Consider the following 23,656-nt stretch of genomic DNA (forward strand, 5'->3'; position numbering starts at 1 on the left):
TCATTGAGTTCCTTGAATTTTTCTACTAATCATATGTTTTTATTTTTAGCTGAAAATTTGACTAGGACTCATCAAATTGAGTCTAGTTTTAAACAAAAATAGTTTCATGAAGAAACTTCTTGTAGTTTGAAAATATGGTCATTTTATTGAAGGGTGCGTAAGTATTATTTTTTGCAACAAAAACTATTTCAATGACTTGGAAGTCAGGATTTTATTTTTATTCTTAACATATGTTTTATAGCCCACACTAATTTTCTAGACTTCCATTTTGAGTATAGTTTCTAATAAAATTTATTTAACAGAAAAATAACAATGAAAAGAGAAGAGTAAAAATTTTGAATTGAAGAGAGGTCATAGTATGTTTTCATTGAGACATGAATAGCTATATTTATCACACCTACTTAACAAAGTGATATGTGGCTTGTAGAAACATATTTGTTGCCATTTTATGTTTACTTTTAAACAAAATAGGTTTGAAAAGGAAACTCTTTGTGGTTGGAGAGAAAAAAGAATTTTACTAGATAGTGTTTATCTTGGAATTCTGTAGTATAATTTATTTTGTAACAAGAATATCACTAATTTATTTCTCTGAAGAAAAATATTTTTTTTGGATTACACCATGATGTTATGCTTTAGTTTTGAGTCTAGTTTTCAATACAAGAAGGTTTCAGGATGAAATTCTTTGAGGATTAAGAGAAACAATTTTTTTATTGAGAGGTAGGCAATTTGATTTTCTGCTGAGAATTGTATTGTGACATGAACGTCACTAAACCTTAGACCCACTAAATGGTGTGATTTATGGATGGAACTAAGTACTACTTTGTACTTTTGAGTCTTTCAATATTCAAAAGGATTTAGAGATAAACTATTTATGAGGTGACAGATATTATATTTTATTATGGGATGCTCATATTATATTCTGCAGTAAATTAAAAGATGGGACATGTTAAGACACATCTTTGGATTCATCATAATGGAGGCCTTTTTAAGGCCCATTTAAAAGTTTTAGTGTGTCATGAGTATGGTTTATACAAGTAAAACTTCAGAGAGAGGTAATACAGAGTTGACTAGATGTGACACTCTATGTGAAGAATGTTTGATATGGGAATAACAGAAAGAAGAAGAAACACTGTACCTATAAAAGCATATTGGTTTTTTCGAAATGAATGGATATGTAGAGAGACTTGGTGGTAGTATAGAAAAGTTAAAGATGAGTGGGACAATCAAATTTATGATATTTGAAATGATGGGATGAAGAAGAGTATTTTTCGCGGTATGAGAAAAGGAGAATCTAAATACTGAAGATATTAACACTTTATAACATGTGAAACAAATGACCAATAAATTTTCTATCAGTTGCGTACTCTTTCAAGACCACAAAAGGTGGTCAACAAGAAAATGCAAAGAACAAAAAAGCTAAGGTATCATACTACATGGTTTTGAGGTATGAAATATATTCCACATTACATGGTAAGTTCATATAGGGAAAGAGAATTTTATGTTTCATATACTTCTTTGGTCATATTTTGGTTATTTGTTTTATAAATATGTATGGAGTGTAAGTATATTAGACGATAGGTGTTAACAAATTTGAAAGAGCTGGTTTGTAAATACCAAGTGGTTTTGTGCCTCCTTGTGCTTGAGTATGAATTACTTAAGGTAGTGGTACACATGGAGATGTGGTTTGATCAATGAGTATGATCCTAAAAAAAAAACACAAGCGATGAGTTTGACTTATTCAAATATGTAAGCAAGAAGGGAGTGTTCTAATGGAACTCGGTCTTAGTAGCCATCTTCCTATAATGTCTAGTAATATGATGTGTTGCATGTGATGATGATCGCTTGATAAAGCCTCTATATTTGTCAAAATGAAGTATTTTGTCAAGATTTTTATAACCATTATTTAGTCATGTTTTATGTTGGATAAAATTATAATGGAAAAGTATATCATGAAACCATTTACCTTTGGTACAAAGTACCATTGGATGTGAAATTGGATGGTTGCATTTATTTCATTGACCAAGCTCAAAGTTAAAAAAAACATTTCTCGAACTTTGTAACACACCTAATGTAACAATCCTAAACTTTAAAATATATATATATATATATATATATATATATATATATACTTATATAATAATAATATTAATGGTGTTAACAGAAATAAATACAAAAATAAAAATAAAAATAAATAAATAAATAAAATAATAAGTATATATTAGTAATGATAATAATAATAATAATACTAATATACCGTTAGGATATTGTTGCTTTTATATTAACAATAATATATAGTAACAATACATAAATGATATTATTGTTAATATACTTGAGGGTTCAATTCTACTTGGGTGGACCTTAGGTCCACCACTTAAAGTTTTATAAAAATACCTCTTTAAGGTACACCTTGCATATGAGGTGTATCGTTTTTATTAGCCCGTCTCTCTCTTTCTCTCTCTCTCCATTTTTGGGTCAAGCGGCTTCTCTTTTTCTCTCATTAACAGCTCATCGACCCTCCAACAAGAAGCATCCTCTGCTTCAACAAGAAAGGAGATTCTTTCGTTTATCTCCTCTACCCAACCACAACTCTCTGTACTGGACCTTCTCCATTTATAACCTCTCTCTCTAGCCATAGTCTATGAACCATACACACGAGACTACGATAACACATATGATAAGCCCACATCCAAAACGGATGCTCCCTCAATTTCAGAATTAATGTAAGTGACATCGTCTTTCTAAAAAATAGTCTGCTTTTAATAAATAGTGATATTTTCGTCCAGGATCTTTATTTTATAAGTTTTGTGTGTAAGTGACTTCATTGTCTCGAAAAATAATCCATTCTTTTTTAAAATAAAATGAAATAATTATTTCTGCTTATTATCATGAATTTTAAGCGCGATAAATTTTATGCGCACACGACCTCATTATCTTGAAAAATAATCTTTTAAATAAAAATTGTGATATTTTATCTATGTTAGAAATTTTAAATGCTGTAAATTCTTAGAAACATAAATTTATTTATTTTTCTTGTCTATTGTTAGAAAATTTTAGATACTATCAAATTATTAGAAATAAATGTGATATTTCTGCTTTTAGTAAAATTGTGAGATTTCTTTCTACTGTTTTAAAATATTTAGACATTGTGAATTTCATGTGCAAATGACTGCCTTATTATCTGAAAAATGATATTTTTGCATTTGATTATAGTATTGTTGTGAAATGTTTAATTGCAAATTAACATCCCATAAATTGTGATAATTCCGTATTCTTGAATTTCTATAAGAGTTTTTCTATACATATTAGATTGGCAATTATGCTAGAATGTCTTTACAAACTGCTACCTTTCTAAATTTGAGCCCAAAATATTTGATTGGTTATTTTTGAAATGTTATTGAAAGTGACTGTTATTAATGGTGTCAGTGAGATTCATATTAATGATTTCAGTGATATGTTGAGTACATGATATTTGCTGCTTTCGAATGTTTAAAGAGATTTGGAAATAATTTAAGTATGCAAGTGGACTCATCCGGTTCGCCTGTGAGGTATAAGTGGACCTACCCGGGACGCGGGTAGGGATTAAGTGGACTCATCCGGTACGCCGGTGAGATATAAGTGGACTCATCCGGTATGGCGGTGAGGTATAAGTGGACCTGCAGAGATTAAGTGGACCTATCTGGGACGCCGATAGGGATTAAGTTGACTCATCAGGACGCTGATGGGGTATATAGGTAACCTACTTGGGACGCCAGTAGGGTATTTTGTGAAATCCTTTGAATTATGCATTGCCGTTAAAGTGTTATGTGCATTTCAATTATTCAGATTATACTTAATTATGCATTTATTGAAAGTGAAGCTGTTGATGCATTTCTATTAATAGATCTTCTTTTTGAAAATATTGATATCTTTCAACCATGATTATTTTTAGGATTATGATGATCACTTACTGAGTATCCAAACTCATCAAACTATGGTAAACATTTTTCAAGATAACGGATTCATTTTGAGTGCTAGTCAAGATCAACCTTAGAAGATACTGTTGTTGTGCTAGCTTTCTTTATTTACTTTGTAAGACCTCGCCACTGTAAATTTGTCATATCAATAGATGTATATATGTTTTGTCTATTACATCTCAGGAATAACAGTATTGTAAATTCTTGAGGTGTGACAATTATGGTATCAGAGCAATAGGTTTAAGATTCTTAGGAATGGAAATTTAAAAAGAATGTACTTAAAATCACATTTATTGTGTGTATAGACTGGGATAAAGTCAAGATTCAGAATAGCTGAGGCTAATATAGAAGGAATTCACAAAGCCTTGGAAAATATGGTTGCTCTAATGCAACATCAGATGGAAAACAACAATCCACCCAGGCAGTCAGTTACAGAAAATGGTGGGAGTAATATCGAACAATTTAAGAAATTGAACTCACATTCTTTTAAGGGTGTTGTAAACCCACTGGAAGCCGAGGGATGGATTATGCAATTGGAGAAAATATTCGAGGTAATGGAATGTCCTGATGATAGGAAAGTGGCCTTGGCAGTCTTTATGTTAGAAGGTGAGGCACAACACTGGTGGTGAATGGCAAAAGGAGTATTGGTCAAAGAAAATAAACCCTTGACTTGGGAAGTATTTCTAGAGGCATTTAATGAAAAATATTTCTCAAATTTTATTCGAGACCAAAAAGAAATGGAATTTCTAGAGTTAATCCAAGGAAATAGGACAGTAGCACAGTACGAGGTCAAGTTTACTGAATTGGCCAGGTTTGCACCACATATGATTAACAATGAGGCAAGAAAGGTGAAAAAATTTGAAAGGGGCCTCAGGCCAGCTATCAGAAGCAGGATATCTGTCTTAAAATTGAGAACTTATGCTGAAATAGTGGATCGAGCCCAAATTGTCGAAAAAGATTGCGAAGATTACCAAAAGATGAAAAATCAGAAAAGTCATGTTAGACCCACGTTATCTAATCGACAACAGTTTGAAAGGCCAAACAAGAAGCCAAGGCTCTTGCCACTCCAAAGCCCAATAGAACCATGTAGAAAATGTGGGAAAAACCATGGATCAAGCCCTTGTTATTGGAATACCGGAACCTGTTTTAAATGTGAAAAATTGGGACACCAGATTAGACAATGTCCTAGCTTACAGACGCAATAGCTTCCAAAGCAGGGAGAGATAGCTCCAAAGCCTCAGATGAAGGGAAGAGTATTTACGATTACCGAGCAAGATACTCAGGCCTCAAAATCAGTGATCAAAGGTACTCTTACTATCTCCCAAAAAGTAGCTCATGTTTTGATTGATCCTGGATCTATCATTCATTTATGTCACAACACTTTGCATGCCACTTAAAGGTAGAACCAGAACAATTAGAATACATTCTAGAGGTAGTCACACCGATGGGAAATTCAATTAACACCAATATAGTGTACAAATCATGTGTAATAAAGATAGAAGAAAAGGAACTGTTGGTTGATTTAATACTCTTGGAAATTCAAGATTTTGATGTAATCTTAGGCATGGATTGACTTTCTACATACCATGCAAGTATTGATTGTTATAAGAAAATTGTTATCTTTAGTATTCCGAATCAACCAGTATTTTACTTCAATGGTGTCAAAGAAGACTCCCCATCATATTTAATCTCTTGTATTCGAGCTAATCGCTTCCTTCGAAAATGGTGTCAAGGCTTTCTTGCCTATATCAAAGAAGATAGGAAGAAAGAAATAAATTTGGATACCACTCCGGTTATCCGAGAATTTCTCGACGTTTTTCTAGAAGAATTGCCAAGATTACCACCTGACAGGGAAATTGAATTCCCCATTGAATTATTGCCAGGGGTAGCACCAATTTTTAAGGCACCTTATAGAATGGCACCTGTAGAACTTAAAGAACTGAAACAACAATTGGAAGAATTATTAGATAAAGGTTTTATCAGGCCCAGTGTGTCACCTTGGGGTGCTCCAGTACTGTTTGTCAAAAAGAAAGATGTGACTATGAGATTGTGTATTGATTATAGACAGTTGAACCAAGTGACAGTGAAAAATAAGTATCCATTACCTAAAATTGATAATTTATTTGATCAATTACAATGATCACAAGTGTTTTCAAAAATTGATCTTAGATCTGGATACCATCAGCTTAAGATTAAAAGTGAAGATGTACCCAAGACAGCTTTCAGAACAAGGTATGACCATTATGCCTTTAGGATTAACCAATGCACCGGCTGCATTTATGGATTTGATGAATCGGATCTTTAGGCCCTTTTTGGATAAATTTATTGTGGTATTCATCGATGATATTTTAATTTATTTCAAGAATCAGAAGGAATATGAGCAGCATGTAAGAATGGTATTGCAAATATTAAAAGAAAAGAAATTGTATGTCAAACTTAGAAATGTGAATTTTGGCTTGAACAAGTGACATTTTTAGGACATGTTATATCAAAAGAAGGTCTATCAGTTGATCCTTCAAAGGTTGAAGCCGTTGTTAATTGGAAACGACTAAGTAATGTGACTGAAGTTCGAAGCTTTTTGGGATTGACAGGATATTACATAAAATTTGTAGAAGGATTTTTTCGAATCGCAACCCCATTGACTCGATTGACACAGAAAAATGTCAAATTTGAGTGGACAAGTGAATGTGAGGAGAGTTTTCAAGAACTAAAAGTTCGATTAACTTCAGCACCTATTTTAACTATTCCTGAGGGGAGTGGGGGATTTGTGATTTATAGTGATGCTTCACATAAAGGCTTGGGCTGTGTATTAATGCAATATGGGAAAGTAGTGGCATATGCATCCAGACAGTTGAAAGAATATGAGAAGAAATATCCAATTCATGACTTGGAGCTAGCTGCAATAGTATTCGCTTTGAAAATATGGAAGCATTATCTATATGGTGAGCAATTCGAAATATACACGGATCATAAGAGTTTGAAATACCTCTTCTCTCAGAAGGATTTAAATATGCGGCAGATAAGATGGATGGATTTCTTAAAAGATTATGATTGTACAATCCATTATCATTCAGAAAAAGCTAACGTTGTGACCGATGCTCTAAGTAGAAAATCTACAGGAGTCTTAGCTCATCTAATGATCCAAGAAATGAGATTGTTAGAGGAAATAGTGGATTGGCATCCAACTCCGTCCATTAATGGTGTGGTAAGTATGATTGCCAACATTAAGGCGGAACCCCAATTAATCCAACAGATTCGATTGGCACAAAAGAAAGACCCTCAGCTTATAACAATTATAGAAGAGGTGAAGCAACGAAAGAGAAATGAATTCTCTATATGTAGTGAGGATTTGCTAAGATTCAAAGGTCGGGTTTGTGTTCCGAATAATGAGAGTGTGAAGAAAGCTATCTTAGAAGAAGCATATCATTCTCATTATACGATACATCCAAGAAGTATTAAAATGTATCAGGACCTGAAGAAAACCTTTTGGTGGAATAATATGAAAAAAGAGGTAGCACTATTTGTGTCTAGATGCCCAACATGCCAGCAAGTAAAAGCTGAACATCAAAGGCCCGCTGGGTTGTTGCAGCCTTTACCTGTGCCAGAATGGAAGTGGGAGCACATCTCTATGGATTTTGTCTTTGGCTTGCCTAGAACAAATTCAGGACATGATAGCATTTGGGTCATTATGGATCGGTTGATCAAAGCTGCCCACTTTCTACCGATTCGCACGACGTACACTTTAGATCGACTGGCCCAGTTGTACATTAAGGAAATAGTGCGATTGCATGGAGTTCCTGTCAGTATTGTATTGGACAGGGATACTCGGTTTACATCTAAATTTTGGGCTAGACTACAGTCAGCCATGGGGACGAGACTCACCTTTAGTACTGCCTTTCACCCCCAAACTGATGGACAATCGGAGAGGACCATCCAAACCTTGGAAGATATGCTGAGGGTTATTGACTTTACAAGAAGTTGGGATGACCATTTACCCCTGATTGAGTTTGCTTATAATAATAGCTTCCAAGCCAGTATTCAGATGGTACCATATGAAGCCCTGTATGGAAGGAAATGCAGGTCACCCATATGTTGGGACGAGGTTGGTGAAAGAAAGCTTTTAGGGCCAGAAATTGTCCAGATAACTACAGATAAAATAGCATTAATTCGTGAAAAGCTCAAGACAGCTCAGTGTCAGCAAAAGAGTTATGCCGATAACCGAAGGAGAGATCTTGAATTTGAGGAAGGTGATCGAGTTTTCCTAAAAATCTCACCAATAAAGGGCATTAAGAGATTCAGCAAGAAAGAAAAGTTGAGCCCACGTTACATCGAACCATTTGAAATCCTGGAAAGAATCGGAGGCGTCGCTTATAGACTTACCTTACCACCCGAATTGGCAAACGTCCATAATGTCTTTTATGTATCTTCACTACGAAAATATCAGCCCAACCCATCCCATATCTTGAAATATGAACTTTTACCGATAAGGAATGACCTATCCTTCATTGAGCAGCCAATTTTGATACTGGATAGAAGGGTACAAGTGTTGCGCAAGAAGGAGATTCCTTTAGTCCGTGTATTATAGCAGTACCATTCAAGAGAAGAGCCGACTTGGGAACGAGAAGACGATATCAGAGAAAAATATCCCTATCTTTTTCAGTAATCAGATACATAAATTTAGAGGACTAAATTTCTTCAAGGGGGGAAAAATGTAACAATTCTAAACTTTCAAAAAAATAAAAAAAAATAAAAAATAATAAAAAAAAAAATATATATATATATATATATATATATATATATATATATATATATATATATATATACATATATAATAATAATATTAATGATGTTAACAGAAATAAATACAAAAATAAAAATAAATAAATAAAATAATAAGTATATATTAGTAATGATAATAATAATAATAATGCTAATATACCGTTAGGATATTGTTGCTTTTATATTAATAATAATATATATTAACAATAAATAAATGATATTATTGTTAATATACTTGAGGGTTCAATTCTCCTTGAGTGGACCTTAGGTCCACCACTTAAAGTTTTATAAAAACACCTCTTTAAGGTACACTTTGCATATGAGGTGTATCGTTTTTATTAGCCTGTCTCTCTCTTTCTGCGTTTTTGGGTCAAGGGGCTTCTCTTTTTCTCTCATTAACAACTCATCGACCCTCCCTCAATAAGCATCCTATGCTTCAACAAGAAAGGAGATTCTTTCGCTTATCTCCTCTACCCAACCACAACTCTCTGTACTGGACCTTCTCCATTTATAACCTCTCTCTCTAACCATGGTCTATGAACCATACACACGAGATTACGATAACACATATGATAAGCCCACATCCAAAACGGATGCTCCCTCAATTTCAGAATTAATGTAAGTGACATCGTCTTTCTAAAAAATAGTCTGCTTTTAATAAATAGTGATATTTCCATCCAGGATCTTTATTTTATAAGTTTTGTGTATAAGTGACAAGTTTTGTGTATAAGTGACTTCATTGTCTCGAAAAATAATCCATTCTTTTTTAAAATAAAATGAAATAATTATTTCTGCTTATTATCATGAATTTTAAGCGCGATAAATTTTATGCACACACGACCTCATTATCTTGAAAATTAATCTTTTTAATAAAAATTGTGATATTTTATCTATGTTAGAAATTTCAAATGTTGTAAATTCTTAGAAAAATAAATTTACTTATTTTTCTTGTCTATTGTTAGAAAATTTTAGATACTATCAAATTATTAGAAATAAATGTGATATTTCTGCTTTTAGTAAAATTGTGAGATTTCTTTCTACTGTTTTAAAATATTTAGACATTGCGAATTTCATGTGCAAATGACTGCCTTATTATCTGAAAAATGATATTTTTGTATTTGATTATAGTATTGTTGTGAAATGTTTAATTGCAAATTAACATCCCATAAATTGTGATAATTCCGTATTCTTGAATTTCTATAAGAGTTTTTCTATACATATTAGATTGGCAATTATGCTAGAATGTCTTTACGAACTTCTACCTTTCTAAATTTGAGCCCAAAATATTTGATTGGTTATTTTTGAAATGTTATTGAAAGTGACTATTATTAATGGTGTCAGTGAGATTCATATTAATGATTTTAGTGATATATTGAGTACAAGATATTTGCTGCTTTCGAATGTTTAAAGAGATTTAGAAATAATTTAAGTATGCAAGTGGACTCATCCGGTTCGCCGGTGAGGTATAAGTGGCCCTACCCGGGACGCCGGTAGGGATTAAGTGGACTCATCCGATACGGCGGTGAGGTATAAGTGCACTCATCCGGTACGCCGGTGAGGTATAAGTGCACTCATCCGGTACGCCGGTGAGGTATAAGTGGACCTGCAGGGATTAAGTGGACCTATTTGAGACATCGATAGGGATTAAGTTGACCCATCAGGACGCTGATGGGGTATATAGGTGACCTACTTGGGACGCCAGTAGGGTATTTTGTGAAATCCTTTGAATTATGCACTACCGTGAAAGTGTTATGTGCATTTCAATTATTCGGATTATACTTAATTATGCATTTATTGAAAGTGAAACTGTTGATGCATTTCTGTTAATAGATCTTCTTTTTGAAAATATTGATATCTTTCAACCATGATTATTTTTAGGATTATGATGATCACTTACTGAGTAGCCAAACTCATCAAACTATGGTAAACATTTTTTTAGGATAACTGCGGATTCATTTTGAGTGCTAGTCAAGATCAACCTTGGAAGATACTGTTGTTGTGCTAGCTTTCTTTATTTACTTTGTAAGACCTCGCCACTTTAAATTATTCCTATTAATAGATGTATATATGTTTTGTCTGTCACATCTCAGGGATAACAGTATTGTAAATTCTTAGGGTGTGACACCTAAGCTATTAGATTTCACATCGGGTGGTTGTAAGTAATTGTATCTTCAATGTACCAAAGGTAAATAGTCTCATTGTATACAATTCCAATTGTAATATCGACTTTATGACTTGTTTTTGTAGTTGTGAACATGACTTGATAGGTGAATGCGGTAAAATAATTTTTGAAGACTAAGTATGTATTTTAAAATTAAATTGGATGATTTGAGAAAAACCTTGGTTTTGAAAAAACCCCATAGTCTTGTTAGGTCCACTAACTCTTTATGGGAAATCATTTAAAACCTTCATATTGTTATTTAACTATTGCTTATGAATGTATATATACCATGTCAATATTTTTTTATTAAAGAGAAAAACATTCATATTGAAGGTATTTATAAACTTTGGAGAAAATTTTCATTTATTCATGCGCTGGTTTTTAAATACACATGTGCATTGACTTATGTTTCTAGTTATTTAAAATCCTCAATTACCTAAGACCTTGAACTATAGGGAATGTTGTAGCAATGTTATCTTGCTAGGCTTCTTTGAAGCATGTTATGTTGATTAGATAACTTGGTTTGTATGGATCTATTACTAAGAAGACTAGTGTGGTTGAACCTTTGTGGTTCAGGAAGGCTTTGCATATTGTAAAACCAACAGGCATTGAATTACTTATTGCATTTTGCTATAATACGTCATGATATAGGCATAATAGATCTGGGAATGTATATGTTGTATGTACAATAAGTAAGTGGAAGGTACTACAGTCCCACGATTCTTTTTACTTGCTTGCATATTCATATATACATGTATTTTATCATGAAGGATCCAGATAAAACTAAATATTCCAGTGGGAGCACCTGTTAGTATTTAACATGCTAGCTAGAACAGCAGACTATAATGTTGTTCACCCATGGAATCCGGATATATGGCGTTGGTGGTATGGCTACAAAAATGAGCATTTTGTTTAAATAACTCCTTTGAGCTCATGAAGATACGACCCCATGCGATGAATGCATGCGATAATCTTTTGCGATAATAGGTTCATGATTCGCGATGCGACGTAAAGAATGGACTACGACTACGTTCAGGATGAGATTCGAGCAGCAAAGAGAAAGAGGCGTTGCCTCTATAAATCATTTGTGAAAAGATTGATGGCAAAAACCATGATTAATGTATTGAGAGAGAATAAATAAAAAATGCATAAGAGAGATATTATAATTGGGAGAAATCGAGATTAGCTATATACCTATAAAGGTAATGGTAGCTCACCGTCTTGCAAAGAGGCTTGCACCTAATGATTTTGTGAGACATGAGAGAGAGAGAGATGGGGATGAGAAAAAGTAATGAAGAGAGAATATAAAGTATTCAAAGGTAAGTAGGAGATGTTGGGTGTGTGTATCCATTAAAGGCCTCATGAGTGCTTGTAAAATGAAAATATATAATGGAACATGAACTTAGTGGGAGTGTAGTCCCATGTGGATCATACTAAACAAATATTGTTTGTTGATATTGGATTATGCTTAACGTGCTAGGTCGATCTGATTGGGAAAAACTTATATTACCCAGGCATAGAGAAACAAGCCGATGATGGTTATATGGGTTATCCCTTGATGAAGTTGGAATATGCCTAAACAGGTGAGCTGAGGGACTGTCTGACCCTTGTGTGTGATGAAGGCCTTTAAAGACAGACCAAAGCCTCATCATTTGTACCATCACATGGCATGCACATCGATAGCCATTTTTGAGAAAACATACCACATTTTAGGGTGAAAGCGTGTGTAAGTGCGAGAGATACCCCCTATGCATCATTGAGCTATGGATTGCATCAGGTTAGGATGACCTTGGTTTCATTTTCAAGGGAGGACCTGAAATTTATATACTGGGACTGCGACCCCTTGCCCATTGGTTAGACTTTGGTAGCCCACATATCAAATTGGTGGGGCTCATTATGTGCCACAATGAGTTGCACGCCCCACCTATGGAGACTTTCTATTTTGTTAAGATCAAGCTCTAAAAGCTTGAGAGTTAAATTTGTGTTGTTTTATAAGTTTTTAAAACTTGAGAAAATTTTGAATGATATTTTGGAATATGTGATAATGTTTATATATAAAATAAAAAATAATAATATTATGATATATTTGTTTTTTATTTGAATTAATTGATGATAAAATAGTTTAAGATGTGGGGTATAATGATTCTAGCACATTTCATACGATGTTGATGGCCCATCTATGGAATGGAGAGCTCATATCTCTCACCCTACTAGTCACCCAAGATCAATGGTGCATATTCAATATTACATGAGTGGCAAGTCAAGGAAAACTCTAAGAAACCCTAACCTTGTTCAAACACTATATGGGTTGATCCCTACCCAAATCTCTACCCCTCATAACTTTCTCTCCTAAAAACTCCCAAAGGAGGCATATCCCACTCTAAGTTATATCTCTCTCTTAAAAAAATTTCTCTCTCTCTCTCTCTCTCTCTCTCTCTCGGGCCAATGGGGGCACACCTCACTCTCTCATCTCATGGTTCCTCTCTCATGGTGTCTCTCATCTTCTCATCTCACATTGGGGTTAACGTTCATAAAGTTGTGGTAGAAAGAGAAGTATCTCCCTCAAATTAGGTTATCAAGTGGGTTCACCTAAGGGTTTGAGATTTGTGATCAAGGGGTTTATCTTCTATTGTTGTGGTTTGCTCAAACTTGCTGTTTCGGTTGAGATTGAAGGTTGACCGTTAGATACCATGGTATTGGAAGGTGGTAACTCAGTGTGGGGTGTAAGAATCCTGGTTAAGCTAATCTTCGGCATTCTCTTTTGTTTCTTGCATATTTATTTATTATGTATTTTATTCCCAAACATATGTTGTATCTTTTCTTTGTTATTAAAAGAAAGGTTTTTTAATGCCTTCTCAAGTTCTTGAGATCCAATTGTATTATTTTATTTGAAGTTATTATATTGAAAAAAAACCACTTGTCAGTGATTAGGCCGTGAAAAAAAAAAAAAGAATTGAAAAAATTTTTATTATATACTTTGGCTAGATCACACAAGTCCTTCTTTCATAGAAGTCTTTTTTTTTTGTCTATATCTCTGCATCTCAAGGTCGAGATGATCAATTTGAAAGCTTTTTAATATCACAATAACCTTGGAAAAATTAAAGATATCTCGTGTACCCTATTTTCTAGGCATTGCCCCTAACACATTTTAAACCACAACACCCAATAGTATTTATTCATGTACCCACCTCCCTAGTGAAAATATTAAACCCCCTCCCCCTCCCCCTCCCCCTCCCCCTCCCCCTTTTTTTGGGGCCCATCTTTTTATCCTATCTTATCAAGCTCCCATTGTGCTGGTCCAATACAAAATATGTCAGACCGGTTTTATTTTCAACCTGAAGGTAGTCTGGCAAAAAATGTGTGGGACTGACTTTTAGGCCCTAAAGCGTGTCGATCTATTACATTTTGTACCAAACTAACTTCTCGGGCCCAAAGTGTGCGGTCCGACATATTTCTACTAAGCCCCAAAATATATGGATCTGGCCTCAAGAGAGAGTACGAGAGTGATAAGAAGGGCCCAAAGTGTGCGGTCCGACATATTTCTACTAAGCCCCAAAATATGTGGATCTGGCCTCAAGAGAGAGTACGAGAGTGATAAGAAGGGAGAGAGACATGAGGGTTTAAAAAAATGCATTTTTTATTGAAGGAAAAACTCTTTTATTTGGTGGTCGGTATGAGATGTGGTTTAAAAAATAAGAAAAAAATACGTGTATCCGTTATATTTACCTTCAATTTTATGTTATTACATTTATATCCGTTTTTTGAACTTCATAACATTTTTTTTTAAAAAAATAGAACTACCCTTTTCAGTTTTTTAAAATTCAAAAATTTTAAAACATTAAAGTTTTCAAAACTAGCTTATTCGGTTTTCAAAAACCAAAAATTAGAGAAAATCGGTTTTTCAATAATCGAAAATGAGTTTCTTATTCAAAACCCAAGACAAAGTTGAGTTTCTTCTTGAATTCATTTTTCTCTCAAAATTTTCTCCCTCTAAAAGAATGCGTCGTCAGCTTTTGCCTATCATTTTGGGTCAGGGATTATGGCCTCTCTCTCATAATCAATCCCAGTAAAATAAAGTTGAGGCGTTTTTAGGAGTGTTAATCGTTTCTCTCTCATATATATTTTGTCACTATTAGTGTTTTTTCATATTTAAAGTGAAAGAATGTACATACTGCAAATCCCAATTATATTATATTTTAAATAGAATAATGCTTTTAAATATTGGGGCTTATATTATATTTTAGCAAAAGAATGTTTTCACGAACAAAACCTTCTAACTTTTCAAAAGATTTAAATAACATTCAACTTTCCATAAAATATCTTTCTAAAAATAACTTTGAAGTGAGTGCCAAATTTTAAGAGTAAAAAAATAATATTTTAAGTGGGTGAGTATATGCACAGTGTGCTCCCACCGGATAGAGTACGAGTAATGGGCTAATAGCATGCTTAATTAAGATAAAGTGGGGACTCTGTTAGTTCCCTCAGAGTGCACCAATCTACCGCGCAGATATGTAGAAGCTTCTGTCATGGCGACGGCACCATAACTTCTTAAACCCAGAAGAAACCCTGGACAACGAGTCTGACCCACCCTTCTCCCCAATCAAGTTGCATTCCCCCAAATCAAAGTCTGCACCAGAACACAAGAAGAAGAAGGAGAACAGTAAACTCATTGAACCCGCTGAGAAAGCGCAACTCCCAGTTCACTCTGACCTTTCATTTGATTTCCAGTACTCTTACTCAGAGACTAATCAAATGGTGAAACCTATCAGTTTCAGGGAGCCGAGGTTCTCTACTTTTGGTCCCGGGAGACTTGACCGGAAGTGGACTGGTTATTCGGCTCCTATGTGTGGTGAAGTAAAAATCCAAGTGGAGTTAAAAGATGCTCAGGGGAGTCCCCTTAGTGAAGAAGAGATCGAAGAGCTGGTCGAGAAGTATGGACATGACAATTGCAATAGCCAGATCAACCTTGGTAAGTCCGAATTGTCCCTCTCTTTCCCCATTAAATTTGGAATCTTCAATCTTTAATTGATTCATGTAATTTTTTGTTCTTTTTTCATAATGTATATGTTCTTGTGTGGCTTCATGTTCGTAAAATAAAGTTCGAGATTGTCATGGGAATAATGCCCCCCAATGCCATTGATCAGGAGCCTCTCCCATCAATTTTGAATTTCTTTGGCTGTTTGACCTAGAGTTTGAGCATGCGATGTATTTATATATAAATTTCACGTTAACGAATTCATTGGTTTCGATTTTCTGTAAGCTTGAAATAATTATGTTTCAAAATTGTGAAGAATTGGAGAGCAAGAACTCATGGACTCCGATTGTCAAATTTATGAAGTTGAAGGTGGATGGTACATACAAAAAAGTTAACTATGCTCACAGAGACAAGTGAAAAGAACAGGTCAAATATGAAAAGGTGAAGTCAGAAGGTTAACCTTACTCCATTCCTTTCTATTAGCCTTCATAGTGCCCAAATGAATAACAAGAAAAGTTCATAATGCAAGAGAATTTTTCCGACAAGAACATACAATTGGAGTCAATAAATGATTTGAAGATGGACCCGTATGATCCCCATAGTTTGTTTTTCTTAGATTTTATGATTGCCAATTTTTCACATTCTCTATGCTTGTCCCATATTTCGCTATCCTTTCTTCCCAACCCCCACCCCCCCAACCCCCCAAAAAAAAAGAACCAAAATTCCTTTTCCCCTTGGACCTTTGATAGTTGCAACAACATAGCTGAAAGGAGAGAGGAGACCTGTTGATAATATCTAGCACATTGTATCTCTGAATATTTAATACCAAACAAAGGTTAAACTGTTCTTCTCACAAAAACTTGTCCCAGAAATATGAATACTTAAAATGTTTCGTAGTAATTAACCTGCTAAAACTCGAAAAGGTTGGACATGAAGAAAAATATGCCTAAATTTTTTAGAACTTGTTTTGTAGTGGGTGATGGTATTGCATCTTCCAACATGAAAGCCAAAGCCGGGAAATGCAAGAGTAAAACTAGGACCACCCGAGCTAGGTTCCATGAAGTTAAACTTTGATGGCTGCTCCCTTGGCAACCCTGGCCCCATCTGGAATAGACGACCTTTTTCGCTCCAATGAGGGTCAGATCTTGCAAACCTTCTCCTGCCAACCCTTGCTGAAGCCAGAGCCTTACTGGAAGGCCTCCTAAGATTTGACAACTCTTGGGACCCCAAAGTGGAGGTGGAAGGGGATTCCAAGAACGTCATTTCATGCGCATCTGGTCTCTCTCCTTGCTCGTGGCGTTTAGACATCTTCGACGAGATATCCCATTTGTCTCGGGGCATCTCAATCTCATCACCTTTTTCGCAATCCAACTCCTAGGCCGATTGTCTTTCTAAAGAGGTAGCCTACTCTAACTCCCCCGTGGGACTTTAGTTTTTTGTAGACGTCCACCTGTACCCTTGGAGTAGATTTCCTCCTGTATATCATTTGTTTAACCCTTTGGGGCTGTAAAGGGTGCTCTTCCAAAGGGCCCCATTCGTTTGTACATTTTATTAAATATTAATACAACTATAGTCAACTTTCCTCAGAAAAAAAACTAGGACTTGATTAAAGACCATAATTTGCAGACAGTGTTCCAATTCAAACCATGAAATTTATGTAATCAACAATGCTAAGATGGGATAATTTGTACTTGTCAAAGCTAAGCTGGGTTTCTCATATATATCAACATGGAGATTTGCTCTGGATAAAGCTGAGATGGAATAATTAAAACTCAGAAAAGAAAAAAAATCTGAGATGGAATATTACTAAAAACAAGAAAGGAAGACTGACATTATATATTATTTATTTGGGAGGCCAAGATTTGTCCTCTCAAGTTTTCACTAGTTTTAATGACTTGAATGTCACCGATAGGTAATATGAAGACTTTTCTTTTTATCGTTTAACTCATGTTGCATATTGCAATTGGTGTTAGGTAAAGGGGGAGTAACACACAATATGCTAGATGACATCCATAACCATTGGAAGAGAGCTGAAGCTGTAAGAATCCAGTGTTTAGGAGTGCCCACCGTTGACATGGACAACATTATTTTTCAACTTGAGGTCCGATATTCACATATTCTTAGTAAGCATTAAAGTGAAGTGGCTATTTAACATATTAGATTTAGCTGGTCTGTCATTTTCGGCCAAGAGGAACCAAAGATATGTTTATTTGATTTATAATGTTGTCTGGTATATAGTCAACAGTTCCAAAAAAAAAAAAAAAAGTTGTCTGGTATATGCAAAGTCTTGTGAGTAGCTGGCAACCTGTGTGCTCATAAACTTAATCTCGGGCCATGTTTATTTATGTCTACAGTAATTTGCTCATTATTTTGCACTTCAGAAAGCTTTACTTTTGTTATAATGCTACATTCTTAACCTCCTTTGCTGTAATGATTTTTGAGACAAGTTTTCCTTTGATATAAGTATGACCAGATCTAGACAATCCATTAAAAAACTCATGTGATTTTCATGTGGTAATGAGTATATTGCTGGAGATGGATTCAGTTTCACCTGTGTGCTATTGTTGGATCCTCAGTCAGACCATCCAATTTCCTGACAATATTACCTTTATGCAGGACAAAACTGGTGGAAAAGTCATCTCCAGGAGAACGAATGTGCTTCTTCTATACAGAGGCCGGAACTATGATCCAAAGCAACGACCCCACATCCCTCTGATGTTGTGGAAGCCCCTTGCCCCTATTTATCCAAGGCTTGTGAAGAACATTGCTGATGGCCTTACATTTGAAGAAACTAAGGAAATGAGAAACAGGGGACTCAATAGTCCACCTATCATGAGACTCAGTAAGTAGTCCCGAATGGCTGCCTTGTGTTTTTGGAAAAGTATACCATATTCCGATGGAATATGGGAAATCATTGTCGGTTGGGGCCATTAGCATGGTGATAATAGAGGGTGGAAGGGTGCGAAGGATGGAGGGACCCACTGGAGCTAAACATGCCCCCCTGTAGTGGGTCATTCTTTCTCTTCTTCACTGTTTATAATGTTAATCGATGCATGATATGATGCATAACTTGGGATCTTCATCATTACGAGTAAATTCTTGATATGGTTGTATGGGTAGTGACAATGGTGCTAATGATGATGTCATGTGCAGCTAGGAATGGTGTGCATGTGAAGGTGTTGGAGAAAGTTAGGGAGGCTTTCAAATTGCAAGAAGTTTGTGAGAATAGACTGCACTGAGTAGACACCAGTGACTGCAAGGAAATTGGAGTGAAGCTAAGGGTATGGCACTATTTTTCAGGACAATGGAAGGCAATTGGGATGCTGCAGCGTTATTCCGGGACTATATACAGCATTCAACTGTTCAGAAAGAATTGGTTTTAATTCTAGTGCATGTCTGGGTTGTTTTACACATACAGATTTATGCTTAATACTATTTCCTTGGTGGGCAACAACTTAATTAGTTTGACTTGATAGTTACATATTCTCTTCACTTTTCTTATCAGAAACTGCCATAGTTTTCATCAAAAATCTCGAACTTGGAGGTCAACTCGGTCACTGCGAAAGCCATGTCAACTTGCTGGTTAAACAGTTTACTGGTAAAAATTCTCCAACTTTGTTGAATTTAAAAATAAAAATAAAATAAAATGTATTTGTTATGGGAATCAAAGCCAACTTGTCAGTAAATGGAAACCAAAATCCTACCACCTTAACGCTTTCTTGTTCAAAGCAACACAAAAAAATATGTATAATAAAAACTGGGTTGCATTCAAAATTTTCACCTATGAAACAAACCAATTGAGTAGTGACTGTGACTTTGTTAGATTTTCTGAGTTGAAAACAAGTTCATAGTCACTGTCTGTATCCATATGCAAAATTCAGTTACTCTGTGGCACATGTTTTTTCTTTAGGAAGTAACGTGTGTAAAAACTAAACCTTTTGCATGTTGTTTTATATGTTTATTGTTACTCTTTTCGAAGATTTGATAAGCTAGCAGTTCAAACCATAGCACTCTCACGGTTGAGTTGAAGATTTCCATGAAACAGCAACTCATTCGTGTAACCCGTGTTGTGTTGCTTTGATTTTGTTTTAGAATTTGTTTTCTCTAGTAATATTATTGTCGCTTTTTCTAGTTGAAAATTAAATAATATTTCTGAAGTCAAATACTACAATGAAGTATAAACCATGTCATTCTGATCTATGTATTCTCGTCTCTCCTTTCAACTTATTCAGTTTAGTAGTAAAAGCATCGCTTGTAGCCCTAGGAGAAAAGAGAATCGTCATGGATGCTAAACATTCTTTTGTCTTTTGCTTTTGATGCAGGATTTGGTTCCTTGTGTGCCTCTCTTATCAAGAATGGTCAGATTGTGCTTTGGAGGGGGAGAAAGGATGAGAACTCCAACACAGTGAATCAGAAGTCAGACACGTGAGATTCCTTTGCCCCAATTTGTAAGCTGCCCAAAATGCTTACCATTGCTGAGCAAATGCTCTTTGGCTGTTCTTTCTAGTCTGACATTGTCTTTTGCTGAGATTCATTAAAATTTCCCATCTCAAATGCTTCCATTCCCATGTATTGGGACTGATTGCTGGGAAGCGCTTCTACTGAAGCTGAATTTGCAGATATGGTAAACAGTTGTTTACAGAAAGCCCAGGTGTCAATTGGCATATCAGTGAAGCTAAGCTGAGAGAGAGAGAGAGAGAGATGCATATTGGATCTGCAGTTCGATATGCAATATTATTGGTTTAATGGAGAGAGAGAGAGAGAGAGAGAGAGAGAGAGAGAGAGAGAGAGAGAGAGAAACAGAGAGTGGGTGGGACTGCTTAATGGGTACCAGAGCTGCAGAGAGTGGATATGGTTTTTCTATCAAACTGATCTCTAGAAAGAGAATTATTTTCTCAAGTTTCCTGCCAATCATTGCACCGGGTTAAGAAACTGAGTGCACTTGTTTGGTTTTGGTAGAATAGTGTCTTTGTGGCTTCAGGTCAATTGGTGCAACATGCATATTGTACAAGGGATTTCAGCATGCAGAGCAGATGATTAGCTGCTGATTTCAAGTGATGTTTTCAGTAAAACTGTTCTATGTGATCAGAAAAGTACGAAGAATGTTTGTATTTTTTCCCTTTCCCCCTCAACAATGATACTTCTCAGTCTTTCAGCCCTCAGGAAAGTATACATTTTCTCAACAATGGATCTGTTAACCAATCAAAGAAAAAACAGTATGAGATTTCTCTAGCAATGTTTTCGGGAAATTTACGTCCATATTCTCTCTGTTTCTTATTTTTCCATAATTGTTCATATTTTAAGACGAGGCAAAGCTGCTTATGAAATCATCCATAATTGTATAATATATACCCAGAAATCTAGGCAAATGTACCAATAATTTGGTAGGGAATGCATTTCTTCTTAGTTCGTCAAAATGAAGTTTACAGGATATAAGTCCCCCACAATTTTCACTGTAATTAAAACTCCATTAAAGTTGAGTAGACCGGTGGCATTGGAAAACTGTTCGCTGTTCATGGAATAGAACATTCGTGGAGAAAATACTGAAACTTTTGAAGTCATAAATTGGTTTCAAACTCTTTTTACTGTCCAAGGCTAGAGATTATTCACCGTAAAGATTTGTACGAACTTCAAATGTCAGAAAGTCACAATGCCGTCCTCATGCAGTGTTGTGTATTGAGAGGGCTATGCATCTCATGTGATGTGATCTCTCTCTAGGATCTCTCTCTACAACATTGCATTTGTAGCAGAGTCTAATAATAGGGGAAATTATCATATTACTTTTCACTTTTCAACAATTTAACAGTTAGACAATTTTTCCTACTCATATTCATGTGTATTTTGATGGTTATTTTGCAATCAAATTAGAAGATATGGATAAAATGTTAAATGTTTATGTCATGGGTGTATTTTGGTAAATTTGCTCTTATAATATTGTTAAAAATGCCAAGTCTCTATTGTTGGAAAAAGGAAGGAGATGGATTCGCTTAAAATCCCAGGTATTGATGGGCAGCATTCGTCCGACTTCCATGGTCATGAAACTTTTATTTGTAGAGGGGTGGGAGTACGGCGTTTTGTAACATACGACTTTTTTTCTCGACTTCTCTGAGAATTGGCTTTCAATATCGGGGAGATAGAAGAGTTATCCACTATTTGTTAAAAAAATGTTTTTTTTCTCAAAAAATTTTTTAAAGACAGATAATAATTAATATATAATATTTTTTAAAAAATATTAATTAGATACAAAAAAAAAATACAAAAAAACCCTTAAAATATACTTTTTATGCAACTTAACCCAGCTCACTTTCTCTCATTTTTTTCAAAAAAAAACGAATTTTTTATGCAAATACCCTCAAGGAAAAAAAATTATTTTTTTAGACGAAAATGCCTTTCCCGTAGCACATTGCTGAAGCTCACTTAAATAGTGCTGGAGCCATGTGACTCATAATGTTACACTGCCGAAGCGCACTTACACAGTGCTGGAGCGTTGTGTTACACTGTCGAAGCACACTTACGTATTACCAGAGCGTTGTATTACACTGCCGTAGCGCACTTACGAAATGTCGGAGCGTTGTGCCCTTCCTGTAGCACATTGGCGGGGCGCACCTAAATAGTGCCGGAACCTTGTGACTCATAATGCTCTACTGCCAGAGCGTACTTACGCAGTGCCAGAGTGTACTTACACAGTGTCGAAGAGAGGCGTGGGTAATGGGTAAAGTAAGAGTAATTTTGCCTTTTTAAAATTTTTGAGATGGTTGGGGGGTATTTGCATAAAAAGTTTGTTTTTTTGGAAAAAAATGAGAGAGAAAGTTAGCTGGGGGGTAGGTTGCATAAAAAATATATTTTGAGGGGTTTTTTGTAATTTTCGCTTAAAAAACATGTGACTTATGTGAGGTCCCATGGCCACATACACATACCAACATCTCCCACTTAGCCATGAGGCTGAATATATTGATATATCATAAAATTTGTACCACTCAATGGGTTTAACCTTTATGAGCATAAACTTATCATGAGGCTTTCACGCTAGTATAATTGTTTTGATTATTGTTAGTTTTTTTGAGAATTTGAGAAGAGGAACTTTGAGCAAAGTAGAGTTCATATGACTTCTTCATCATTCTTCTCTTAGCTTCAACACTGAAGTGTATAGGAAGATTCAACATAGTTTGGTTCAATGCGATTACAACAGGCTCCCAAGATGGAAGGAGACTAACAAGGGCAATGGATACTAGCATGCGGTTATGAACTGAATTATTGGCTGCAATAAGGTCTTTTACGAGCACTGTCATTTTGTTGGTAGATGTTGGACCTTGAAGCACATTTTGTTTATCATTTTGTATTTCATACTTAGAAATAAACCCATTTGTCGATCATTTTATATTTCATACTTAGATATGAACCCATTCTTTCAGTTCTTGGGGTGGCAATACGTTGGGATTGGGATAGACCAGCCCCAAACCGGACCTAGTCCCTACATGGCTGGCCCCACCCCTATGGCCCCTGCCAAGCTGGAGAGGCCTTGGTCCAAGCCCAAACATGGCCCTATCAAGGTTGGACCAAGCCAGGACATGCCAAATACAATTAGGGCCCATTTGCAATAGAGGAAATCAGGACTTTTGGATATTTGAAATCAAAGAAAATCTATGGATTTGCCATATCAAGAATTCTTGTCATGGATTTCTCAAAGAAAATCCATTGATTCCTTACAATCATTTCCATGTCCATTATTATGATAACGAAATTTAATAAAGTTTCTCTCTAAAGTTTTAATATACTTTCTCTCTCTAA

At 35.2% G+C, this 23,656-nt stretch overlaps 1 protein-coding gene across 1 annotated transcript; it reads left to right on the plus strand.

Annotated features, from left to right (window-relative positions):
* Positions 1–15,286: 15,286 nt before the first annotated feature.
* LOC18448026 (CRS2-associated factor 2, mitochondrial) lies at positions 15,287–20,961 on the plus strand. Its single transcript, XM_088858329.1, is given in 7 exon segments — positions 15,287–15,319; positions 15,409–15,862; positions 17,842–17,969; positions 18,485–18,710; positions 19,022–19,149; positions 20,191–20,215; positions 20,218–20,961. Coding segments are annotated over 7 exon segments (1,074 nt in total). The 3' UTR covers positions 20,298–20,961.
* Positions 20,962–23,656: the final 2,695 nt, after the last annotated feature.

The sequence above is a fragment of the Amborella trichopoda genome, chromosome 2, assembly GCF_054954075.1.
Source record: "Amborella trichopoda isolate Santa Cruz 75 chromosome 2, AtrichopodaSantaCruz75HAP2 v2.0, whole genome shotgun sequence".
Taxonomy (NCBI): domain Eukaryota; kingdom Viridiplantae; phylum Streptophyta; class Magnoliopsida; order Amborellales; family Amborellaceae; genus Amborella; species Amborella trichopoda.